Source organism: Numida meleagris, chromosome 1 (assembly GCF_002078875.1).
Source record: "Numida meleagris isolate 19003 breed g44 Domestic line chromosome 1, NumMel1.0, whole genome shotgun sequence".
NCBI classification, from domain to species: Eukaryota; Metazoa; Chordata; class Aves; order Galliformes; family Numididae; genus Numida; species Numida meleagris.
The window spans coordinates 72383766-72409800 of NC_034409.1; the positions used below are offsets into that span (position 1 = coordinate 72383766).

Below are 26035 nucleotides of genomic sequence, written 5' to 3' on the forward strand. Positions count from 1 at the left end.
TGAAAAATAGGGTTTTGTAGCTGAGAATTTGCTTTATCAAATATTCTGATTGTGCTCTTTGCATCTGTTGTAGTTTCTATGGAAATAAATAGGTATTACTTTTGAAATGACCTATGTATCTTTCATACTTATCTGAGCACCTATACTAAAATGAAAAACTACATCCAGTGGCTACTTCATTAGGTCTGTTTAGTTTTGTCATCTGTTTATATATGGAGACAAACTGCACACAAACAAGCTGAAAAGTGACTGAAAACATTTTATTTGCAAACATGGCAAAAAGTGATTCAGGCAAAATGAGAGATCTTGAGAAGAGGTCATACTTCCCCTTTTAGTATGTTACTGACATGCTTTCAATTTAGTTCTAAAACAGTCTTTTCTACATAGTAAGATATCCTAGTTTTAATTACTTCCCCATCCTCTCGGTAACTTTCAACATTTGAGTACTATATGTGATTGACAGGCTCATGTTCAAGATGCAAATAACTGGGAAGCTATTCATGTTACTGTAAAGCTTATCGGAAAGTGACAATTACTTTGGCCTCAGCAAGTTTCCCTCTCAACAGCTGGACTGCCTGAATTAGACATCTTTCTACAAAGTTACTTACAAACTCATCAGTAAAATTCCATAGAAACTCTATATGGCATTTTTCTTTTGGAACAAGAAAATGTGTGTAACTTCATAAAATAGGGCTTAACCACTATTAGAAGGCTTGTACTTTGCTGACCGAAATAACCCAAGTTTATCAAAAAACAGACCAAGAAAAGTAGTATCCAGAATTACCCTGATCACTAGCTCAGTGTACTGCAAGGAACTACACTTGCCAATGAGTTCCCACACAAACACACCGTGGGCAACAAAACATACATGAAATACCTCAGGATAGCAGTTCTACCATTGACTGTGAGAGAAAATAACTGGCCTCTTCCAGCTATTTCTTATTTTGGGAAAAATGAAAATTAATGTATGCAAGTAGGACAGAAAATATTAACATTTCTTAAAATGGTTCTCTTATACTATAGGATTTGCTAAGCAAGCATTCACATTAGGAAAAATTAATGGCCACATTCAATTAAAAGCTTATCTCATTGTGGCATAGGCTTTATATGTGTACAGCTGTTAGCTGCAGCCAAACCACCAAATTTTAGTTTAGTTTAATAGCCTATGACTTTCACAGTTTCACTTCAGCTCTATTTCTGAACAGGTCACAGAGCAAACTACTGCAAATCAGCAAAAATAATTTGATACAACAGCTTCTGGATCCAAACAGCAGCTGCCATAGTACATATGAAACTTCTCCACATGAGAACTCATGACATGAAATTAAACTGGTCTTTTCATTTCAGTCTTGAAACTAGTACTGGCATTAACAAGCAGCACATTGAAACGTAAGTCAAGTCATTCTTACATACATGTTTAGATTTGTGATAGACAAGAAAATCAAGTACAGTGGTACTCTGTATTGAAAAGAAACTTCAGTTTTCCACAAAGCCCTCAGCATTGCAGAACACGATAAGAAACTTCAGAACCATTAAAAATATGTTTGCTTAAAAACTACCATACCCTTAATTTTTCTCTTAACCAAACCTGTTTGTAAAGAGAAATCCTATTTCCAAGAAAATGTGTTTACACTTATTTATCTGCAGAAGTTCTAATATTCAGTTTCCTGTCCCATGTTTCTGATTTTTCTACTATAGCTATCCAAATGTCTATGCTTCATTTGGGAGAGAAAAAGGAAAAGGTAAGTCAATTAGTCTCAACAAATGTAGCATTTGTTTTGCCAACCCTCTTCAATACAGAAATTCTTTGGATTAACATCTCAAAGTATTGTATTAAAAAGTAGTATGAAAACATCTGCAGTGTAGAAAATAACATGAGGGATACAAACAACTCTGATCACTCTAAGATACAATGCATTTTTGTTGCACTTCCTTATACTCTATTAGATACTCTGGGTAAATCTGATTTTTTTCAAAGACAACAAAAACTGAAGGATTTTCCACATTGTCCACACAACTGTCATAAAACTGAAACCCATCAACAAACTTTGCTGGGGGGCGAACATAGTCTACCTTGCCTTGAGCATAATCTCCAACCAATACACGAGCCATAAACATGACGGCTGATTTTCCTGCAGACTGACAGTATTCATGAGAATAGGAAGCATCTCTAGCAAAGTAACTTCCTAGAAAATGACAAAGAACACATGGTTAAAAGGGATGTTTTTTAAACATTTTTTAAAATGACTGTGAAAATTGAGCATCTACTTATTTTTCAAGAGGCATGTAACCCAACTTTCAGGTCTCCCCTTACTCAGCCTACATAATACCATATAATTATTTATTTATTTTTACAAGTGAAACATTTTCCCCATAGAATTTCTATTCAGAATTTGCTATTACATGAATAATAAATTAAAACACAAAACAAAAACAATGTAAGTATTTGTGTGTTATTATGAGAGAGAGAGACAAGAAAATGCGAGGACTTTCCATGACCACACTGAGAGAATGCACACCTTCTAGTTCCCTGCCATGACTAACCGCCCTTTCCCTGTCAAGTTCAAATTCTGACCTTGAGCCTTTCGAAGATCTCACCAGCGGCAACAGGGGCTTTTTCAAATCCCTACATTAATTCCTCAACACCCTGGGAAAGGGCATACTCCTGCACAAAGCAAATTCTTGTCCTCTCCAGAGGGAAGAAAGATTCTAATGCCAATTCTTATCTTGTTTGTTTGTTTGTTTTTATATTTAAAGACTTTGAAACTTTAATTGCCTTAGTGTCAGAGGAGTCTATGGTCTGACACTAAGAGTCATCTCCTACATACCCTTCCCATAGAGTTTTCCATTGCTCCCACAAATTCTCCAGTCAAAGTTGTGACTGCAGATGTCTTCCAGGAGGCATCCCATGGTTCCGTGGAACAGAAGCCTTTCCTTTACTTCCTTCCCTCCACTTTGCCTCTTCATCTGCTCCTTTTGCCTAACAGAAAAAGGCAGAAGTTAAATGAGCCATGGAAGAAAAGGGAGGAAGGAACTAATAAATAAATGAATGAATGAATGAATGAATGAATGAATGAATGTGCGGGATGTACATGTAAATACCAGCTGGATGAGATTTTCAGTCTACTTTCTCTTCTGTCAGCTTGGAAGATGAGACAGACTAGCAGTATGATAAAAAATTACAAGATGAACAATCTACTGATACCACTGCCCATAAAATCTAGATAAAAATAGATGAAAGCCAGAATTAACTAAGCATTGACACTACTACAGACCTCAAAGCTTTTGCTCCTCTGCAGGCTCCCACTAGTTATGCTCCAGTGTCTCCTGTCTGTTCCCACATACCCACAGATTCTCTGCAGCCTGGAGGCCATACTAACCCCTAAGACTCCATGCTCCAGAAGTGAGAAAAACCTAGACATAGCTTATTCTGTGTTCTGGTAAACATTAACTGCCATACATGAGGCCAGACATTCTACAAGAGGACAGGGGTGTGCTGAAATAGGCGTTCTGCACACACCTAACATTCCCTGTTATCATCTCTTCTGGTTTAACTCTCTGCCACCTGGAGCTCCTACCCCCTCAGTGAAATCATTTCAGCTGAGGAGATGAGACAGAAAGGGATAAAATAGCCCTTCTTTCACCACTGAAGATCTTAATCCTTTAAGGGCAGCAACAGACAGTGAGCTACGATCAGTACCGAAAGAGGAATCGTAATGGGAGACTTAACTACTATCTCCCATCGCTGCTGCACAGTGTCATGACCCTCCACCACTTTTCAGAACCTACTGAAGTAGACAACATAGTACTATTCTTCAGGAAGTTACTGGTTAAAAAGTTAACAGACAGGTAGAGGGGACAATAGAGCAATGGAGTGAAATTTGTTCACTGCCAGCTTCGCAGCTATGTTAAACTCTGTATGGTTAGCATAAACATCTCATTGGAGGAGGGTGAAAAGTACACAGTGAAGTGCCTAAGTTCTGCTAAATGAAAATTTTTATCAAATTATGAGCTGATAACTTCCTGAGTTGAGTCACTTCACAGGTCTAAGTATGAAGTCTTTGAATACTACTGAGCTTTTGTTTTAAACTAGACAACTGTTCTATGCAACAGGTCAATCTGCTTGAACATTCACTTGAACATGGTCATTGTCCCTGCTGCCAGCTCTAATCTGTTGGTATGTATCTTGGCATACGTAATGAGAGTTTCACATCACTGATGCACGTCGAAAAACAGAAAGGAGTTCTGCAAGACAGAGATCATCAACTTAAAGCACAAGGATTCAATCTCAGTGAATACTCAAGCAGATGTACTCAAACTCTTGAATAAGCCTTAAAAAATCTGGCTAGAACAAAGAGGCTCAAGCACACCCTTGCCTTTGCCCACTTTTTTTCACGCTGAATCATACAGAATCACTGGGGTTGGCAGAGCCCTCTGTAGGCCACCTGGTCCCATCCCTGCCCAAGCAGAGCCACCTAGAGCAGGGTTCTCAGACCCATATCCGGGTGGCTTCTGAAGATCCCCAAGGAGGAGGGATCTCCACAAACTCTGGGCAACCAATGCTCTGTCACCTGCACAGCACAGAAGTGCTTCCTGATGTTCAGAGGGAACCTCCTGTGCTCCAGTTGGCGCTCATTGCCTTTTGGAACCAACAAGTACTTTTAACAAGTACTTTGTATACTGTAATCATAGAATCATAGAATTGCTCAGGTTGGAAAGGACCTTCAAGATCATCAAGTCCAACCACAACCTAACCATACTGCTCTAACAACCCACCGCTAAATCATATCCCTGAGTACCACATCCAAACGGTTTTTAAACACATTCAGGGATGGTGACTCAACCACCTCCCTGGGGAGCCTGTTCCAGTGCTTAACAACCCTTTCTGTAAAGAAGCTTTTCCCGATATCCAACCTAAACCTCCCTGGCGCAGCTTGAGGCCATTTCCCCTTGTCCTGTCACCTGTCACCAGGGAGAAGAGACCAGCCCCGCTCTCACTGCAATCACCTTTCAGGTATTTGAAGAGAGCAATGAGGTCTCCCCTCAGCCTCCTCTTCCCCAGACTAAACAGCCCCAGTTCCTTTAGTCTCTTCTCGTAGGGCATATTCTCCAAGCCCTTCACAAGCCGTGTTGCCCTTCTTTGGACCTGCTCCAGCACCTCAATGTCCTTTCTGTACTGAGGTGCCCCAAACTGAACACAGTACTTGAGGTGGGGCCTCACAAACACCAAGTACAGAGGCAGGACTACTTCCCTAGTCCTGCTCACCACATCATTCCTGATAAAAGCCAGGATGCCACTGGCCTTCTTGGCCACTTGGGCACACTGCTGGCTCATATTCAGCCGACTGTCCATCAGCACACCAAGGTCCCTGTCCATCAGGCAGCTTTCCAGCCACTCCTCCCCAAGCCTGTAGGGTTGCCTGGGGTTGCTGTGACCAAAGTGCAGGACCTGACACTCGGCCCTATTGAAACTCATACAGTTTACCTTGGCCCATTGATCTAGTCTATTCCAGGTTCCTCTGTAATGCCTTACTACCCTCTGGCAGATCAACACTCCCTCCCAACTTGGTGTCGTCTGCAAACTTACTGAGGATGCACTCAATCCCCTCATTAAGATCATGAATAAAGATGTTGAATAGAAGAGGCCCCAGCACCGAGCCCTGGGGGACACCGCTCGTGACTGGCTGCCAACTGGATTTAACTCCATTAACAACAACTCTTTGGGCCCGGCCATCCAGCCAGTGTTTCACCCAACAGAGCATATGCCCATCCAAATTGTGGGCAGCCAGTTTCTCCACAAGGATGCTGTGGGGGACAGTGTCAAAGGCCTTACTGAAGTCCAGGTAGACCACATCGACAGCCTTACCTTCATCCACTAAGTGGGTCACCTTGTCATAGAACGAAATCAGGTTTGTCAAACAGGATCTACCATTCATAAGCTGACTGGGCCTGATCCCCTGAATGACCTTTAACTGATCCATGATGGCTCCCGAGATTATCCGCTCCATAAACTTCCCTGGGAAGTTAAAGTCATGTCAAAGCACAGGTGGCAATCTCTTTCCCTTCCTAGGAAGCAGATTTAGAACATCAGTTCTTGGAAACTCCTTGCCTTTAAGGATGACAAAACAAATACTAACCACTGAAACACTTTCCAGAGGGATGGATTCTGAATCCTGAGTACTCTAATGACGTTGTAGTTTTTCATAGTCTGCTCAAACTGCTTCTTTATTTCTTGGTATTCGGAGGATATATTACTGATCTCCACTTCCTATAAAATATAAACCAAAGCAGAAGACATGATCATATCCCACACAGAAGCCTGTCTGCAGCAGATATACATTCAGAGTGGCCTTCAAACTATACTTATGGAGGCTGATTTAATGCTTTAAATTGTTGCAAATAATGAGGACAAACAATTTATATATAAATCAGTATGCCATTCCTGCTCTGCTAGAACACCTCACTTCTCTTCAGAAAGGACACTGAAAGTGAGGAGGTCAATTAAAAATTTATCACCTCCAAGTGGGAGTTGACAGTTGTAACCATAAATCCCAATGAAAGAGTAATCTCAAAGAGAAAACTTGACTGATAATAAAATTGATTAAGAACAAAGATACTGGATAACATTAGTATTTGTTACATGCATACAATTTCTGAACATCATAACAACTTTTCAAAGATAAAAATTGAGAAGTTACATTTAAGTATAGGTTCAAGAATAATTTAAAAAATAGCTACATTTCTAAGCGTAAGAGAGCAATTAAGATTCTAATAAGAACGTTACAGTAAATACACACTTAAATTCATCTTGATTAATTTTCCAATTTTGTCTTCCATCTTCTAGAATTGGCACCTATATTGTGTAGACTGAAAATGCCTAATGCTGGCAGACTAATGTCATGTGGTAACACTCCACTTTACTGCTGCTTAAGTCAACTGAAAGTCACCTATAAAAAGACATATTTTAAGTTGGAAAGCTGTTGTCATCCTAGGAGGTAACGTGAGATCAACACTGTCTTTCAGTCAAAAGATGCACATTTTAGAAGGCTGAGTTTGGGGGGAAGATACAATAGGACTTAAATTTCACAGCTGCGTACAAATAAAGGAATGTTTTCCTAGATATCATGTCTGGTTTGAGCATTAAGTACTACTGAAGAAGAGGCTTATCACAGGAAAGGATTGCAAGGATTAAGAATAAAGTCAGCCACACAAGGAAGAATTACTTTTCTGAATTTATTAAAAAGTTTTTACAACGTTGAATGACATTTTGCATGTCTCTTCATACAAGAATATTTTGCAAATCCTGTTTACAATGCAACACAAAATAATTTGGACAAGGCAGTATTTATTATCTGCATGCTTTTTAACACAACAGTTCACCATCACCTGCAACATGAAAATAATGTCAATATATTTTAGTACTACACCTTTTATTAATATATAAGAATTGTTTACTTAGACCATGAAATGTGCTTTTGCTACATAACATCTTTTGCTGAAAAACTGTAAACTTCCTGGGTAAAAGAGAGGGTCAACAACATGGTACAAGGCCTATAGCTGTAAGACAGGTACTTCAATTATTTTATAATATCATGGCCTATAAGCAACAAAGCCAGTTCTATTTTGCATAGAATCTCTTTGGAAATTGTCTTTATTTCCCCAAAGATGCTGATAAAGAGTAACACCACCTTCCTATGGCAAGTTAATGCTTCACAACAGCAGAACTTCTTAAGCTCATTTCATCTTCAGACTTAAGGAGGAAAATTTAGAGAAGCATTTGCTAATCCACAGTCAATGAGTGGAACTTCTGAAGGACAGAAAGAATCAGTGCCCTGACAGTAATTTATTATTAGCATATGACTGCACAAGTTCAGTACAAAAGGAGATCAAACCTTGATATCCGGCTAACTTAAGTTTTGGAAACAACACTGCTTCTATTAGTTACACTGACCCAAGTAGAACTAATGTTTAAAAAGTATACAGACAGCTCCCAACCCTGTTATAGCACAGCAATCTTCAGCCTTGTCAGGATTCAGCAGCTATACAAATACTAATCCTCTTGACATAAAAGCATACTGCCTTCATCACACATATTTCTCAGTTCTACATTAAAGATACAATTTAAAACCCAACAAAAAGTTCCAAGATAATATCAATTCCTTTTTTTTTTTGCCTTCAAAAGTTTACCAACTGCTAACTCCACTCTGTCTGTAGAACAAAGAAGAGACTCACACCAATTTTCCAACTGGTGTTTGTTACTGATGTCTAATAAGCTTTTCATTTACATTACTTTCTATAGAACTATGATTCCACGTGATTTACAGATTTAGACACTTCAGCGCTCAAAAAATATGCAGTGTTACCAAAACAGAGCTGCTCTTTTTAAACAAGGAAAACTTCCTCCCTATCTCATAGGCGTTCATTTTTATAATTGATCACTTTCAGTGCAGGAAAGTTTGCCAGGATAATTTGTCAGTGTCTGATGGCAAGGGAATTCATTACGTTGTAATTGTCAGATGTTTCGATGGTCACCACATGCATGCAGAATCCCAGCCAGTCCCAATATTACCTACTGCAAAAAAACATGCTTAAGGTCCCACAGAAATAACTTAATCTAGCTCAGGTTTTTATTTTTAGTACCAAAGGGTACTGTGAGCTTTGTCATTTTTCAGATACAGTTAACTTTTCCTTTCATATGAAAGGCACTTAGTTTACAAGGTAAGAGACAGTTTTATTAGGTTCCAACTCAGCAAGCAAAATGAGCTCTAGGAAGCAAGATGACTTTTTTTCCACACATCCCTCACCAGTACCACCAGAGGTACCATGGATCTGCATGTCACGTTTCAAAGCCTTTCACATTCACCTCAGTGACTCCAGAAATACCTAAATGAATGGACTCAACTAAAATGCAAGCAAAACACTTCAGATCAAATAAGGGAAGCAGTAAGTACACACAACTCATAGACATAAAAGGAACTGAGTTACCTATCTTCCTATCATTCTTCTGAAAAATTCAAGCTTACATTATGCAGTTAAGCTACTAATAAGCAGTTAGCTGTCTCCTTTTTTAATTGTGACAGAGCTCAAAGTAGCACAGGTCCAAATCTTCAAAAAGGTCTGGCTGCCTGGTTCCCACATGAACTCTTACTAGTAAAATCAGCAGGTACTGAAATTTTCACAATCTGGAAAAATTAGGTTTGTTTTTTGTTTTTCTAGTAATTGTGAAAAAACAACTATTTGAAGAAAGCTTATCTATAGAGCAACTGACTTAAATTTTACCTATTTTCAGCAGAATTCTATTTAGACTAATTTGCTATAGCCACATTGCCAGAAAGTAGCATTACACTGAGTAAGGCATAATCCAACAGAAGAAGGTAGTCAGGGTAAAATGAAACATCCAGAACAAAACTCATTAACAGAAACCAGCCCAAGGAAGCAAAGAAACATGGTATTTCTGGTTCTCATGCCATTCCAATGCAACAACACTAGGAAAATCAAGTACAAGGAGTAAGAATAACAATGGATCTCTCTGTCAATTGAAAATAGCTAGAAAGAATTTCCAGTCTGGAAATATATTACTTTTGTCCTGCCTTTAGTTATCAGTATGCCTGTACCAATACAACTTGATCAGCATCACACAATATTTTTTTAAGAGTCAACAAGTGAAACGCCTCATGCTAACCCTCATGCACTGTTCCTTAATCAGGGTCAAAACCACTATATAGAAGAACAAACGTAACACTGAAAAGCATTTTTCTAGCATGCTGTAGGATTTCTCTGTGTTGTTCCTCCAAAAGGACTACTTCTTAATATCATTAGAATGAGTAATACAGAAAAACTGCACGTTTGGTCTTGCTGCACCAAATAGGTACATAGACTTCGGGCTAACAGACTGGTTGTTGTTGTGGTTTTGTTTTCATTCTTTTCTTTTCTTTTTTTTTTTAAGAGATCACTGTATATATTTTTAGATATCGCTGGGTATCACTCTTTATTCTTGTTTTTCCTTGAGGCTGTACTCTTTTCTCAAATTTGTGTTACATATGGTAGTACTGGGTGACTTGAAACAGCATATAGAGATTTCCCTAAATTCCCAGTCAAAACTTTACCCAGCAACAATCATGATGGTATTAATACTGGATTTTTTTCTGCCTACACAGAAGGAGTTTGGTCTCAGTCCAGCTTTCCTGTGAAGAAGTTCTACACACTTCATAGAAGCCCCTTGCTTAACTGGTCAGTCAAGTTACCAAGGAAAGTCATTAGTATACTTTTGTCTTGAATTTGGTGAGTTCATGAGAATTTGTTACCTTTTTCTGGACCTCTTAGAAGATAATTTAGATCTTTAGCACAATCACCCAATATACCATTATATACTTTTTTAGAATTTACCCAGTTACAATTCTAGTCTCTTCCCTTCCTCCTTTTGATGATTTCATAAGAATCACAAAATAAAAAGGGGAAAAAAAAAAGGAAGATACCTTGTATCCCAAGTCAGGCAGTGCAGATTCATCCCAGTGAGGGGGACAGGCTTGATTTGGAATAGAACCATCCCGCTGACCTCTTGCAAATGGAAAAAAAAACCGAGGTGTTATTAATTCAAGTCCTGCTATGAATATTCAAATTGGCAGTATCCTCGTTAGCCAATTAGTACATTTAAAAATAAACAACATAAACCACAAAGACATTGGGAAACTTTTTCATTCTATATGCTGGGCTATGTATGCTGACATTCAATTGTCACAGTCCTCTTTCATTTTCTGATTTAAGATATGGGTATATCTCAGAAATTAGGTGATGCACCAAGAAGACTGTTCATGATACAATCAAGTGGACATGTTTTCTCCTAGTAACAGATGAATTTTTTGCATGATTATTACCAATACTTACAGCTATTTTGCCTTATGATTACTTCTAAAATACAAATGAGACAACTTAAGAGCATAATTTACCTTTCCTTTAACTTCTGCACTTCTTCATAAGACACAAACTTTGGTCGCCTGCAAACCTGTCTTTTTGTTTTAGAAGAGGTGTTTATCTGGGTCATTTCTAGAGGAAGAGAGGAAAAGAGAAAGGGAAAGGAAAAAAATGTAGTAAGTCCAGCAGATGGGGTCATTATTTAATGACAACCATTAAGAAAAACGTCATATTTACTGTCAACTTTATCTGCTGAAGAACAGTTGTACAAAGCCTTTGTAAGTTTCTTATTCTTCCCCTGTTACTTAATCTGTGCCTATCTTGCTCGCTGCTCCCTTACGTCATTCATGCTCTTCAAAAATTGCTCCAGCAGCACAGAAAGATGCCTTATTTTTAAGGGAATTACCTCATCTTACTTTAGATTTACCATGAATTCATACGAAGACTTTGATCATTTAATTTCTGCTCCTGTGCGAGTCTGGATAGCATCGAGTAAGAGGGAAGAGTACTTTTGCAAGGAATTTCTGCACTTCCATCACTACCTCACTCCCACTATGTAAATCTGGTAACACTACTAAAGTAAGTCAAAGCTTTGAAAAGCTGGGGTAGCTTGCAAGTTAATCTTTGTAAAGCACTGTTTATCTGTAAATAAGAACCTTTAAAGTGAGTACCTTTAAAATTGAGTTGGTAATAATACAAGCCAGCTTGGAATTGTATAGTGGCATCTGGATCTGCCAGATACAAATTCTCAAGTATGTCAGAAGATGGTGAATTCACAATATCCTGTTCTCCCTTTGGGGGGGGGGGGTGTGGAAGAGAGAGAAAGAAGAGTAATAAGTAAACACAGACAAAACTAGACCCTAGATAACCAGTTTGGGTAAAGGGAAAGAGGAAGAAAAGTGAAGGATGAAGAGGGGTCCAGTCAAAACTATGGTCTCGTATGATTACCAAACACATTACCATACATGAAAATACATAATACAAGACATACATGTATCTCATTTAAATTTCCATAACAAGTGTAGTTACTTAATGTACAAACCAATGTAAAATGTTCAATTTAAGCTGACTACTGAAGTAAACTTTCCAGAACCAATATAAACACAATCTTCCCCTGCCTACTTTTCACATTCCCTGGATCACTTTTGCGTTCTGCCAAGAAAACCATTTGTGCAGATGTTTGGGAAGAAGAGATGCCTCATTTATTTCTTTTCCTGCATTTCTATGACTGGTACCTCCTCCTCCTGACCCCTGTTAATATGGTCAGCATAGTCAAGGTCATTTTGTAAAGTAAGCAGCCATTATCTATAAGTGAGCTCCTTGGGTATCAGCTGTCTTCCCCCTACTCACTGGCCTTGAAAGTCTTGGGCGCCAGGCTGACTTCTTTCCTCCCTTCTGGTCTTGAAGGTCCTGGGCACCAGACCAACATTTCCCTCCCTACCAGCCTTGAAAGTCCCAGATGCTCAGCCAAACAGGATGCAGTGACTCCACCAACAGCACAGGGAAGCATAACAGCACACTGGCACTGTTTATAAAAGCAAGCAGCTACAGGTCTGGAGCTGCTGCTGGATAGCAAAACCTGTGATCGTTCAGTGGCCTGGGACACCTCTGCCACCGTACGCCTCTTCCAAGGACTCAGGGAGTGACATATTCCTTTTCATGTATTCCAAGTTTATGATTGTTATATTGCATGCCAAATGTTAAGATTTGACCTGCTCTCCAGAAGGTCAAGGTGATCAGAACAAACACTAAGTAATTATCAGATATGATGATTACAAAATGTCATGCTATACTGATCATAAGACCTGGTAATACATTAGTTACAAAATTATGTGAAATAATAAAGCTTAGTTATAACTACAACTTAGCACCCCCATTCCGCCCAGGACCCCTAAAGAACCTGCCTGTGCCCATAGCACTGGGTGGCAATTTTTCACACAGTAAAAAGGATTTGTCTACCGAAGGGAAAAGGTGATATTTGATCTGAGACAGCAATCCTTGCCTCTCCAAGGAATCATGGCAATGCTTAGAAGACAGGCAAGGCTACATCCTGTATAATTTAAAAAGTGATGTATCTCAAGCATAGTGTGTAGAAGCCATGGACAACTCCAAAAGTGAATCTATCTGATGACATCAACCAGCATGTATCATCAAAAACAACCTGATAAACACAAGCTGAAATGAAGGAATTTTGTTTTCTTGCATTCACCAAGAACGTATTTGTCAGGAAAGCAGTTCTAACATCCAGGTACAAGGAGATAAAATTGCTTGTACTGAACCTCACTGTAAGGATAAATGGCATGTTCCTTCCCCTATGCCCCAGACTTAATTTTATCACATCTGTTATAAATAGCTGTAGCTTCAAAGCCTTACTTGACACTATAATTCAAGCACAAGAATTTACTTAATTGACCTTGTCTGAGTCAGAGAGGAGAGAGGAGAGGGAAGGAGAGGGGGGAAGAGGGGAGGGAGAGGGGAGAGAAGAGGCTCCACACATTCAAAAGTGATTCAAAACACATGATGAAGAAGACATGTACAGGATGTGGACTCACCTGTGTTCCATATTCAGTCCACTGGCCTTGGTCATTCTTCCAATACCAAATCCACTTTGTAGTCAATACAAATGTGGGGTTTACAACAGATGATGGTGTAGAGAGGCGCCGAAGCAAAGAAGAGGAGCAGGTCATTGTCTGGAAATTAATACTCTTATCTGCTATACTGTAAGAACAAATTCAGAAGTTTATTATAGTTAAAAGTATAGATTTTATCCTCTAATCCTCAGTTTAAATAGGTGCAATTTTCTTTGGTATAATCTGACTGTATAAACTTAATTAGGCCTGAAATAGGAATATTTTCCACAGTACATGTGGCAGCTTGGAAAATTGCTTCCAGTGTTCAGAAGCAAACTATGGTCCACGAGGGACTACCACCTCTAGCACAAGCGAGATGACTGACTTTACAGACATGCTACATGCACAACACAGCAAAAGATATTTCTACAGTAAATAAATACACTGCAATTTTTCTCAGTAGAAAACCCAAAATAGGTAAGTACTTGGCTGAGTTTGACAAAAACATCTGCAGCTTCTCAGCTCTGTTCTTTTGTCCGTGGTAACAGAGGACACAATCACATTCATTCCTGAAGCTACATGGACTTTTACTTCTCATAGGCCTGAAAAATTACCTGTTCCTCCACAGGCAGGAAGGCTTTGATAGCAGCCTCATCTGGGAAATCTTGTGATTTGCACTATCCAGGAGCAAATCAAAATATTTGCTGCCTTAAGAGGCAAGAGCCAAAATAACAACATCAATTCATCAAGGCCAAGCTTGCAGTCCCCTACTAATCCAGTCGACTCACAATGCGGTTTTCAGAAAGGAGTTCTAGGGAAAATGAATGATCCTAGCATACATTCCCTCCGAAAAAAAAAAAAAAAAGAAAGAAAGAATAAAAGGCTGCTTGCATAAGGGGCCTTTCATAAAATTTTTCTAGGCACATTCTAGATACTAGCTGTCCTAGGAAAGGAACAGCCATAGGGAAAGATTAGCTCCGAACTGCTGTAAAGAGACCTAATAATTAATTGTTTAAAATAAATGATGATTTATTGCCTGAAAATAATAATAGTCTAAACCATGAATTCCACCCTCCTCTTATAACCCTGCTGAGAGTTTTAAATGCAAGATACAGGCATGTTATTCTTTAGAAGATAAAACTGGGGTGATATTTCCATGCAGTAAGCTTTACTTTTTAAAAAGAAAAAAACAACTCATTTTGTACATCCTCACAGATTATGAGAAGCTCACTGATCAGAAGTTACGGAAGTCAAATCTCTAAGAAGAAATCGAGAGTTTTCCTTCAGAGGCTCAATCATGGCACTTTAAGGAAGCAGTCCACCATCAGTATACCTGCTGTTTTTTGGGTCACAATAGGCCTTTTCAATTTCCTCCATCATGGAAAGGTCATTCCAGGTGATTCCATTATATACTTGCCATCTATATGGCAAATGGTAATGAACTGATGTGCATTTCTCTGTAATGAGATCAGACATAGTTAAGAGCTCCGCAATCACAGAGAGCAAGACAAGATGAGAAAAAGGAACACTATTTTACACACTTTGGTATGAGCAATAAAGACAGATCACTGAAACTAGAAATGTGTTGGAACAATAGTGGTTTTGTGTTTCTCTGGCCTTATCTAGGAAAGCAACGTAAGCATTCATACTGTCAAATGTATTTTAAAAAACAATTCACAACCTTCTCTTTGCTGAGACACTGCCTTGGCAGCTGGGAAAGCAGTGTCACAGACAGCAAGTTTGTGTTTATGTGTCACATAATCATGTTTCTCAGCTGTAAAAAGTCAAGTCGACGGGTCACATAAACATTAGCACTGCAATATAGTTGCTTATCATTCCAGTAGTCCATTACAGATAATAGGCTGGTTAACAAAATGGATTGTTAAAGGCCTTAGTATTTTCTTCAGGTCCACCTCAATTAATGAGGCAGCATAAAGGATCGCAATACTCTAAAGAACATCCTGCAAGAGAGACTCTACATTCATCCCTGAACAGGCAGCACTCTGCCCTACCTACCAGACTGCTAGGCACTACTGGAATTGCTGCTTTGCTTCTCAGAAAATGGAAATGCAACAACTTCAGTTGCCTTGCATGCAAGATCTGCAGCAGTGTTACACATACCTTTACACAGAAAAAGGAAAACTTCTATTTTTCCTAAAATCAACTATGCTTTTTTAATTGCATTTAGGTCTGCACATTTTAGTGCTTAACATCCCTGCACGAACACATGCCTCCCTTACCTCCAGGCCTCCCTGTGAGGGCAGATGCTGTATACTCCACATCTGAGTATGGACCAAGCCTCTTATTCACAGCTTTTGAGCCAAACAGGTTATGGCCAAACACACTAACTCTCCGAGCTATTTGAGTTTAGCTATTTGGTGGTCACAGTATAGTTGCTTTGAGCCTGGGTGCACCATTCACACTATGCAAGTCCAAAAGTTCATAACCTTAAAAGCCAAGTCTCATCCTAAAGAAGCAGAGAGAGCCTGAGAAATGTGATACAAGGCTGGGGTAGCTGCTGCACAGAACCAAAAAATTTCATAATTCTTTTCCCTTAAATGTTCCTGACCACATAACATATGGAAGCTAATCACAGTTATGATGAAGACAGTGTAATTCACTCCCTTCTTCCTTTTTTCGATTTTTCTGTTGATAGGGATGGAACACACCTTGTCGTATTATCATATACAATTATCAAGCAACTTACTATCCACTTCCTAAGTGAAAAGTGAACATATTCTGACCAAGACCAGGTGGTCAGAAAGGGAGCAGAACTTCAGACTGGACAAGTTGACCACAAGAAAAATCTAATGATACCTCTTCAAAACCAAGGAAACCTAAGTCACTTGAGGGTTAAGAGACTGTTCTGAGACAGTCTCTGAGTACAAACGCTTATATTTTCCGTAGACCTTTTTATTGGCCACAGCAAGACAGGATGGATGAGAACCATCTGTGGCTGGTATAACTACTGTGTTTTCTTAACACTCTGTAACATCACTTTTTAAAGTACTTAATGGAGAAAGAATATGCTTATCATCAGATGTACGTAGGATATAACAAGAATAAAGGAGAGGAGAGAGGGTTCAGACTTCACTCTGATTATGTTTGCAGTTTTCACAGGATTTGTTAGTGACTTACAAAGCAAACAAATGAGAAGACGCAATCACTACTGCCAATCCTGAGATGCTGACACTCCACATGCCACCACTACTCTGAGCCATCAAGCAGGGAGCACCTCTGCAGATAATGCTCTCCAAAGACACTATTACTTCATATAAGGCTTACCATTATGTTTGCAGTACTTCCAGACATAGAACAAGCATATCTCATTACACTTATCTTCTTTATTGTCCTTCAAAGAGTTCACAGAGGAATTATCTTTTTTACCTACAACAAGAAACACATCAGTCCTTTCACCCTTTTGAAAATACAACTCCAAAAGAAAGATATTGCATTTGCCATTTCATCCTATGATTAACAAGAGGTTGACTGTAGTAGCCAAGTTAAGCACTTTCAGGATACGACTATCTCAGCATTAGGACTTTGAAGCCAATGCCCTTCTGCCCAGTAGGGCAGGAGATTAAGTGTTCCTATTCACATGCTAGAATGTATATCAGTATAACTGGCAAAGCTATATCCATTCTCTGGGAACAGAAGGTAAGGAAAATTTTTCACACACCAACAGTAAAATGTCCTTCCTAGGAAGGAAGCAATGAGTCCAGAACAGTATCAGAGATCAGTCCCAGACTGCTTCCCAGACTGGACACACACACTACACTGCTCAGTGCGTGGACAGAAATCTCAGTACTCCCCTGCAGGCTGCCTGATACTCTGACTTTAAACATATGGTAGGGTAAGGATATAACCTCCTTTCCCATCACCAAAGGAACAGCAGGACTGTATATGAAACCAAATCCCAATGAGAACCACTGATTTCAAGACTGGATGGTCAGAAACCGTACCTTCAACTTTACTTCTGGTACCTGTTGGCAACTGATGTTCGCTCTGATGAGTTTTCATGCTGGTGGCATCTGCACGAGAAGGCTGAGTAAATAGCACTCCTGGACCAGAACGTCAGCTAGCCTGCAACATCTCATTTTATGTATTGACTATTACATCCATCACACATCATTTTACAGGGCAATCCACTGCTGATAGATCAGCAGTAACAGTTACAAATCCCAGCTAGTCACAATTATAAGCAGCCACCCAGTAGCAATGTTGCATGCAATAGGAATGCAGCTCTCCTTCTCACATGACTTAGCCAAGACTTACTCCATTCCTGAAGGCAGATCAACAGCAAAAGGAGAAAAATATATGCATCTGTTGCAAGAGGAAAAAATAGGAAAGCTGATTCCATGTGGAAGAAATTGGTACTTATTTAGTTACCTTCTGAAGGTGGCACATGCACTGTGGAGACCTCAGTTGTTTCAAAAGATGGCTTCTGTTCTTCACTACTTTTATTTGTTTGGTTTTCCTTTGAAGTTTCTCTTGGTTTGAAGAAAGGACGATGGGGTTTAGCTGTGAGTTAAGGAAAAAAAAAGACTTCTACCTCTGTCAAACTGAAAATTCAGTTTAAACCTATTTTTTCTTACAACTTACCTTTTTCCTTCTTGTTGAGCTCTGCATGTTTATAATCATATATACTCTGGATGTTTGAAGCCATCTTCTCATCAATGCCTCCGTTTTTCAACAATCTCAATGCACACGTATCCAAAAAGTTATGGGACTTCTTGCATGGAAAAAATTTACATTCCCCTTGGAGAAAGTGTCGGCAAATATGTAGCTTGTTGCAGTTGTTCTGCTGGTTGCAGGTATTAACCCTTTTGTTGTAAAATTGGCAGGCCTAGAAGCAAGTAGGATAGATACAATATAAAATGGAAAAATGTATTAGATTCCATTTTTTTTAAATTTGTTCTCCACAGGAGGTCAGCCTCCACAGCAGAAAAACTGACTAAAACATATGCATTCACTGTGACTTCAGTAATCTGCCCATGTTTCTTGCAGAGAAGATCAAGCATAAGCGTGAACTTATGCAGAGTTTCGCCCAAGAAAAAAAGTGAAGAGCCAATCCAACAAGCACTAATTTTTGGTACACGTGAGCAAGACAGTTACATAATAGCTTATCAGTTTAGTTACTCTAGTTAAAAACAAATTAATAAAGAACAAAGAACAAGCTTTGCCATACAAATATGTATACTGTGTCAAATGAGGTAGTATTTCACTGAGCTAAAACTTCCTTTCTGTAAAGACTGCACTTCTAAAAAAGGATAACAAGTACACTTTGAGATTAGAGATTTACATATTTAAGCTTAACTGCATCACAGAACATTACTGGGGTGTTACAATGCATATTGGGTGTAGGTCTCGAGGTGCTGGCAGCAAGGGGGGCCATAGGAGAGACCTCTCTGGGAAGAAGCCAGGGGCTGCCCACTGCCAGACACAGATGGTTCCAATGGACCCACCACAGGACACAGATGAAGCCAAGCTAGTGACAACTCCGGGAAAATGTATTTAACAAATGGCAGAATGCAACACTGCAGTGAGAAACAATCCCTGAGGCACTAATGTTATGAGAAGGAGCCGCAGCAGGCCAGAGCAGAGATTCCCCTGTATCCTGAAGAGGTCACAGTGGATCAGGGGAAAGTGTGAAAAGGTAGGAATGTCAGAGAAGGACTGTTATGACCTGACCCCACAACTCTCATCCCCATGTGCTGCTTGGGTCAGAGGTTCGAAGAGATAAGGAGTCTGAAAATGAAGGAGCCGGTTCTGGGGAAAAGGGTAGGGAGCACACTATCGTTTTCATTTTGTCTTCATCAGCATCAAGTAGTAATACATTAAATTATACTCCCCAAGATAAGTTTGACATGCGTAAGACAGTAATTGGTAAGAGATCTCTCTGTATTTATCTTGATCTATGAGCTTTTAAGCCTTTTCATGTTATTTTTCTCCTCATCTTCTTGAGGAGAACAAGAGAGTAGCTAGCTGGACACCTGGACAAGGCCAATACACTACACAATGTTAAAAAATATTGATATGCTGTTGCTGGCTATGCTGCTCTTCTGTCTGGCTTTGTGACAGACAAATACTACTTGACCTTGCTTAATACATTCAATTTACAAGTCCAACAGGCTTCTGCTCTGGCTACAGCTGCCTTCCCCAGTAAAAGCAAACAACTGGCAGTGCAGAAATGACAAAGAAGGAGGGAAAAAGACTCTTCAACTCCCATATTGTTTCATCCTGGTAATGAAATCCTACAGTGATGAATATCTGTTAAATGCTTTACAGTTTTGTTTAATTGCTGTAAGGTCAAATAAAAATAAAATTGCATAGGATGTTTACAGAATCACAGCATGGCTGAAGTTGACAGGACCTCTGGGTCCATCTGGCCCAACCTCTGCTCAAGCAGAGCTACCCAGAGGAGGGCCCTCACACTCACATCCAGATAGCTTTTGAAGATCCCCAAGGAGAAGACTCCACAGCACAGAAATGTTTTCTGGTGTTCAGAGAAAGCCTCTTGTGCTCCAGTTCATGTTCACTGCCTCTGGTCCTGGCAATGGATATCCCTGAAAAGAGCTTGATTCCATTCTATGTGCACCTTCCCTTCAGGTGTTCATAAGCAATGATGAGACCTCCCCGGGTCTCCTCTTCTCCAGGCTGATCAGGTCCAGCTCTCTCAGCCTCTGCTCATAAGAGAGATGCCCAAGTTCCTTCACCAGTTTCTTGATTTTTTGCTGAACTTCTTCCAGTACCTCCATCTCTCTCTTGTATAGGGAAAACAATTTTTGAACTTATTTTTAGCTTACGTATCCATCACTGCAGTGGACCACAGTGGAAGACACCGTAATGAGAAGACAGTGATTTCACACAAACCTACGCAACATTTACCTGTAGGCTCATCTATTATCGTCAAGCAACAGCCATTCAGCAGGAGCGCAAGTCATGACATGCCTTTAAGAATACAACTTGTATGAACAGTTCCTAAGAGATGGATAAAAGCATAATGCTTGTTCAGTGAACCTTGGTACATCATGGCAGTCAGGGGAAGTCCCTGACAACTGGAAAAAAAGCAGTGTCACAACCACTTTAAGAAGGGTAGAATGGATGACCCAGGGGAACTACTACCTGTCAGCCTCACCTCTGTGCAGGGGAAGATCATGGAACAGATACACCTGGAAGCTGTGCTAAGGCACATGGAAGACAGGGAGATGACATGAAACAACCAGAATGACTTCACCAAGGGAAAGTCCTGCCTGACCAGCCCAGTGGCCTAGTATTTTGGAAAAAAACTACAAAGATGTAAAGAACACCAAGTGTTGAGCCTCACTGTGGACGGGGATTCTGCACAGCATACCACGGCATCTCTAAAGAGGTTTGGCCAATGCTGTACTTTTGTGGGTTCCCACAGCACCAGAAGGGACACACAAGATTTATTTTTCTTACAACCATCAGAATGAACTCCAAAACCAGGAGGAAGTATTGCCCCAACTACACTGAGAATGTGTTATTTAGCAGCAGCAGGAAAGCAAACTACCCCCTGCATTTGCTAGAGAGAGGGTGAGGGAAAATATAAGAAAATCCTGATTCTGGGCTACTGTTGTGTTTTCTTTACCCTACATTGTAGTTCAGACCACAGAAGAAAAAAATATTCCTTTTACTTGAGATTTTTGTTTATCAGCATGCACAGCCCCAGTTAGCATTTCTAAACAAGAACAGCAAAGCAGGCTTTTACACCCTGACCGCAACTCTTGGGTTTATAAATGGCCTGCAACATGGTTTTCCACTGCGTGCGCTATTTCACTCCATAACAGAAGTTACAGTGCACTGCTGGAGGGGCCAATTAATGATGCTCACCAGCAGTGAGATCTGAACAGATAATAGTTTATCAGTAGTACCAGTCAATGATAGCTATTACTATTTGCTATACTATTTGTATAGTACTACCTGGGAGTAATTAAACAAGAGACACGTAAGCTTTAGATACAGATGAGATGGATGAAGATTATCACTCCTCCTTGCTCATCACCACTATGCTCCTTAAATGTGCAAGCACAACATATTTTAAGATACAACAAAAAATTCTCTATTTGGTTTAAGTCCATCATTGTCACAGTAGAAAGTAAGAAACTAACAGAATTGTTATGCTAACAGATCTGTGGAGACTATAACTTCCAAAAGACTAGAGTAACAGGCAGTACTCTGCTCATTTGTTAACCACAAAAAGCGTAGCTAGAATAGGATACACCTGGCTTTGAAAGAGTACCTTGATGGCACTGCCCCTATGTATACACACACACAAAAATGGAGATTAGATTGTTCAAACTTATCAAAATCAATTAATTGTATAAAAAACAAATAAAGCTTTGTAGGAAATAAATGTAGAAAAGCCTCAGTGCACTTTGGAAGGGGCGGATTTTACACAAAACTGACTACAGTCAGTTGGTCATTTTCTCATGAATTTTTCTCATGTCTGTGAGCATCAAAGTATGTAAGTTGGACATGGGAAGGGGGACTTGCTTCCCAGTCTCTATTATCTCTTGGCTGAGAGCCAACAAACTGTTGTGGGTTTGTTTTTTTTTTTGTAAGACCTTTTATACCTTCTAAGCACGCATGATGATTGTGATCTTTGACCTCCATTCTCCTTACTTCACCATTTGTAAATCTCTGGTGAAGTTGCTTACATTTTTTGTTTGCTTGTTTTGAGTTACTCTCTGGCCATCCTGCTGAGCTGACAGGAACAAGAATAACACAGAGAACAGGCTGGAACTTTGCTGTCAACTTCCTGCTCTTTTCTGCTGACAAGTAATACATGACATGTCCTTACCTAAGTGCAGGCCTTCTGGTATTTAAGCAGACAACATGCTCCTTGATACTTACTACTTTTTATTTCCGTCACGGTTTTTTGGTGTTGCTTTTTTTTTTTTTTTCTTACATTTACAGTTATCAGTACATGGTACTTTTACAAGTCTGGCACTACATTACTACTTCTGATGGTTTCACACACAGCCTTTCCCATTCATAGTTAATTCAAGCTAATCTTAATATTTCTGATTAACTTAAGAGCTTGACATTAACATCAGTTCCCCATCTTCTTTCTTGCCCTTTCCCATTCCATATAAACAAAAGCTTAAGAAATCAGTACAACTCACATCAGGAAGGAGGAAAGGGTCATTCTGGAGAAGCAGGACTCGCAGCTCATTCTCACTTAGGCCAGACAACTCATGACTCTTTAGAACTTTTCTGTTCTCAGCACTGGTGATGTCATGAGAGTACTTACAAACTCTGCAAGAAAAGGGACAGAAGCAACAGATGTTTACTCTTTCAGTCAAGTTTATTAAAGAGCCTCAGATAATGTGCAATTTCAGAAAAAAAAAAAAACAGGGAGAGAAAGTCACTGACAAAAGTCTCTGAACAAGTAGATCATCTCCATTACTAAATTTGCTAGATTATGAAACAAGAAGCATAATCACTGTGAAATACAGTTGTGCTATTATCCCAATTTTAAACATAAATGTAGTTGGACCACTTATAAGAAAGTACAGACTAAAAACCACTTCTGTGTGAGGCAAGTCAAGTCACACAACCTGAATAGCTGGAGAGAAAGCTAATAGAGGATGTACATCAGCAATGGTGGAAGTAGCAATGGCCTCGATTTTACGCGTGCAAAAGTTTGTTGTCTTAGGGGTGGTATGTAAAAAATGATACAACAGTTTGAGAGCCCCAAACAAAGAGATAATGAAGCTGTACAAAACACAATGTTATCTTTGGTGACTGGGAAGTTAAAAAAAAACAAAATAATAAAAAAATTCAAGGAAGTTAATGAACTCCAAGTTTTGGGTAAAGATGATTAAGCAGCACTAGTAAAAATGTTGGTGCCACTTACTAACCCAAGACAAACCTGTTAAGTGAGTATGAATTACAAAGAGAAGGAGATTATAATTTCTTTGCATCTCTTTGAAAATATATTTCAATGTCACTGATAGGAGGAGAAACATGGTCTATATATACAAAAATGTGGTAAAACAGTTTTCTGACTTCCTGCTCTTCAAAAGCATGATTACCACTATAGCATTACCACTAGATATACTCAATAAAAGTAGCCACTACTCTATCAGACTCGCATTTCTGTCCTGTTTATCCTGTTAGCCCCTAGTTAACTATGGAAACTTCTGATAACATTTTACTCCATGCTGTGTTTGATGCCATCCATCTGCAACAGACTTTTATGCAGACATTTCACCACCACTCCCATGTGTCACACACATTGCTTTGTAAGGAAATAAATAAAAACACAAGGTTTGAGTGGCAGAAATATACTATCTTTGGTCTGGAGAAGTGGTTTTCTAAGGATACTGGATTCTGCAGCCACTTGATTAATGGCTATGAAGGCAGTGGAACTGCAGATTACTCAAGGTGAGAGCCATCCACAACTTTCCCTCACAGTTAGCATCAGATTCCACCAACAGTCACGTGGTAATCTATGTCACCTGAATACATATTTCTAAGTCAAAGGTTGAAATGATATACAAATACAGTGATGAATAATCAGCTGCGTTAAGTAATACATTTAGTAAAAAGAAAGAGTGGAAAGTTACTGGACAGATACAAGTTATAAACAGGTTTAATTTGACTAAAACTCCTGAAATCTCTAAAAAGGAAGGCTCCAGTACAAACGTATTTCTCTCCAACAAAAGAAGATACAAAATCTAGAAGCAAGCTTCGATCCTAAGCCATCAATTAAAAACTATACTGTTTTGATCCATGTGGTCCACTCTTTTTGTTCCCTCATTTTAACCAATCTCCTATCTTTCCATAAGTACACCCTGAAAGGCATATTCTTCTGTCTATTAATTATTAATACACACAAAGGCAATGTTACATGCATAGCACTACTGAGAGGGCAGAACAGCTCATTGTTCCAGCATTATGAAGGAAATCATTGCTCTTTTGAAGATATTTCTAACCACAAATCCTACGTAACCTTGTCTTACTAAGTCAGCAAAGCAACAGAAGAGAATTTAAGCATCCTGTTATTTTGCTTGTACCATTTGGAGACACACAAGGTCCTTCCCCCCCACCTTCTCCAGATCTGAATGCATGAGGAACTATTCTGTGGGTGCAGAACAGGAAAAGCCTGGCGCAGCACCAAGCAACAGCGTGAGATGCAGGTCACAGGGGCGTGGCAGGAAGGTCTGTAGGAGTTTGCTGTTGCTGTAGGTTCCTGTCAAAATGCATTTGATTTTCATTTCTGCATTTGTGTTTTTTTTCCCCTGACTTTAATTTTTTTTTTTTAAACAGGTGCTACCTTCAGTTAGCCTGGAAAATAAAAGGCTGTTCCCAGAAAGGCCGTGTGGCCAATCCTTCCTTCAGTAAGGCAGAACACAGAAAAAAATGTAAATGGGAATTAGGTACTGGCTCCTACAGATATGGCTGTGAGAGGAGCAGTGACTTTCCGTCAACATCAAGCGATCCTAACTATCAAGATTAACAACAGATGGCACGCAAGCACTTCGCTTTTTCCTTAGGAAAGAAACATTTCTGAGTTATTTCCGCGATGGCGGGGACAGGCCCACGGGACGGACCGCCACCGCCCGCCCGCCCGCCCGCCACTGCCGCCCGTCGCCACCTCACCTGTGGCGCAGGCCGCACCTGCCCATGAGGTGCAGCTTGCAGAGGTGCAGGCGCTCGCAGCCCTCGCACTGCTTGCGCGTACAGACACGCACGGCCGACAGGGCCAGCACCTCCGGCGCTCCCCCGGCGCCCGTCAGCAGCAGGAAGCGCTCGGGACCCGCCGCCTGCAGCGTCTCCCGCAGCTGCTGCGCCGAGAGGTCGACGTTCTGCTCGAGTTCCGCGAGCCCCAGCCGCCCGCCCTTGGCGCACAGGGTCTTGGTGAGGAAGCTGCATACCGCCGGGTCGCACATGGCCGCCCTTTCGCCTCAGCCTGCCGCGGCTGAGCACCCGGCGGCACGGGACGCGGCCGGAATCGAAACTGAAAGCGCGGGGCGGAGCGATCGAGGGGCGCGGGTCCGCCTCCAGAGTGTTTTCGTGTGTCTGTTTTTTAACGGAAAAAAGATCTTCGCGTGCTCAAATAATTCTAGCGCTTATGTAGCAGTGTGGCTACTTCTCTTCCTCCAGGCTGGCAGTTAGCTACTTACTCGTTAATACCGGCGGCCACGGTTGTGTCCCAGCAGAGGATGTGTAGCTGAGAAACAATTCCTACTAATGCTGATATAGGGCTGGGGAAGGACAAGGGGTTTTAAACTAAAGGAAGGGAGATTTAGATTAGATGTCAGGGAAGTTTTTCACAGGGAGGGTAGTGGGGTGCTAGCATGGGCTGCCCAGAGAGGTTGTGGATGCCCCATCCCTGGAAGTGCGCAAGGCCAGGCTAGATGAGGCCCTGGGCAGCCTGACCCAGTGCTTGAGCCAGCAGCTGGCAGCCCTGCATGGCAGGGGGGTTAGAACTAGATGATCTTTGAGGTCCCTTCCAACCCAAGCCATTCTGTGATTTTATGACTCTATGACTGTGGCACAGGTGAAGTGCTGCAAGCAGTGAC

At 40.3% G+C, this 26035-nt stretch overlaps 1 protein-coding gene across 4 annotated transcripts; it reads right to left on the reverse strand.

Annotated features, from left to right (window-relative positions):
* On the reverse strand, positions 242-25497 carry LOC110397306 (zinc finger CCCH-type antiviral protein 1-like). 4 transcript variants are annotated; one of them, XM_021393417.1, is made up of 14 exons: positions 25113-25495; positions 22631-22763; positions 18084-18327; positions 17871-18002; positions 17444-17512; positions 16767-16868; positions 14815-14938; positions 13464-13629; positions 11583-11703; positions 10947-11043; positions 10476-10557; positions 6138-6268; positions 2829-2980; positions 242-2186 (listed from the first exon to the last, which is right to left on the reverse strand). In XM_021393417.1, exons 1-14 carry the CDS (start codon positions 25400-25402, stop codon positions 1903-1905), a joined length of 2127 nt encoding a protein of 708 aa, XP_021249092.1. In that variant the 5' UTR covers positions 25403-25495; the 3' UTR covers positions 242-1902. The 4 variants fall into 4 exon arrangements, 3 of the variants coding, with proteins under 3 accessions (XP_021249092.1, XP_021249095.1, XP_021249105.1); XR_002437701.1 differs by lacking the exon at positions 242-2186 and adding an exon at positions 5867-6066 and having other exon boundaries at positions 2845-2980; positions 25113-25497; XM_021393420.1 differs by lacking the exons at positions 242-2186; positions 2829-2980; positions 6138-6268 and adding an exon at positions 7216-8569 and having other exon boundaries at positions 25113-25497.

Bases quoted from the DNA above. Each gene is read 5' to 3' on its own strand.
- LOC110397306 (XM_021393417.1), bottom strand. From the start codon at position 25,402: ATGTGCGACCCGGCGGTATGCAGCTTCCTCACCAAGACCCTGTGCGCC. The intron at 22,764-25,112 runs GTGAGGTGGCGA...CTTTTCTTGCAG, and splicing joins AGGTGCGGCCTGCGCCACAG to AGTTTGTAAGTACTCTCATG. The intron at 17,513-17,870 runs GTAACTAAATAA...CTTCTCGTGCAG, and splicing joins GCATGTGCCACCTTCAGAAG to ATGCCACCAGCATGAAAACT.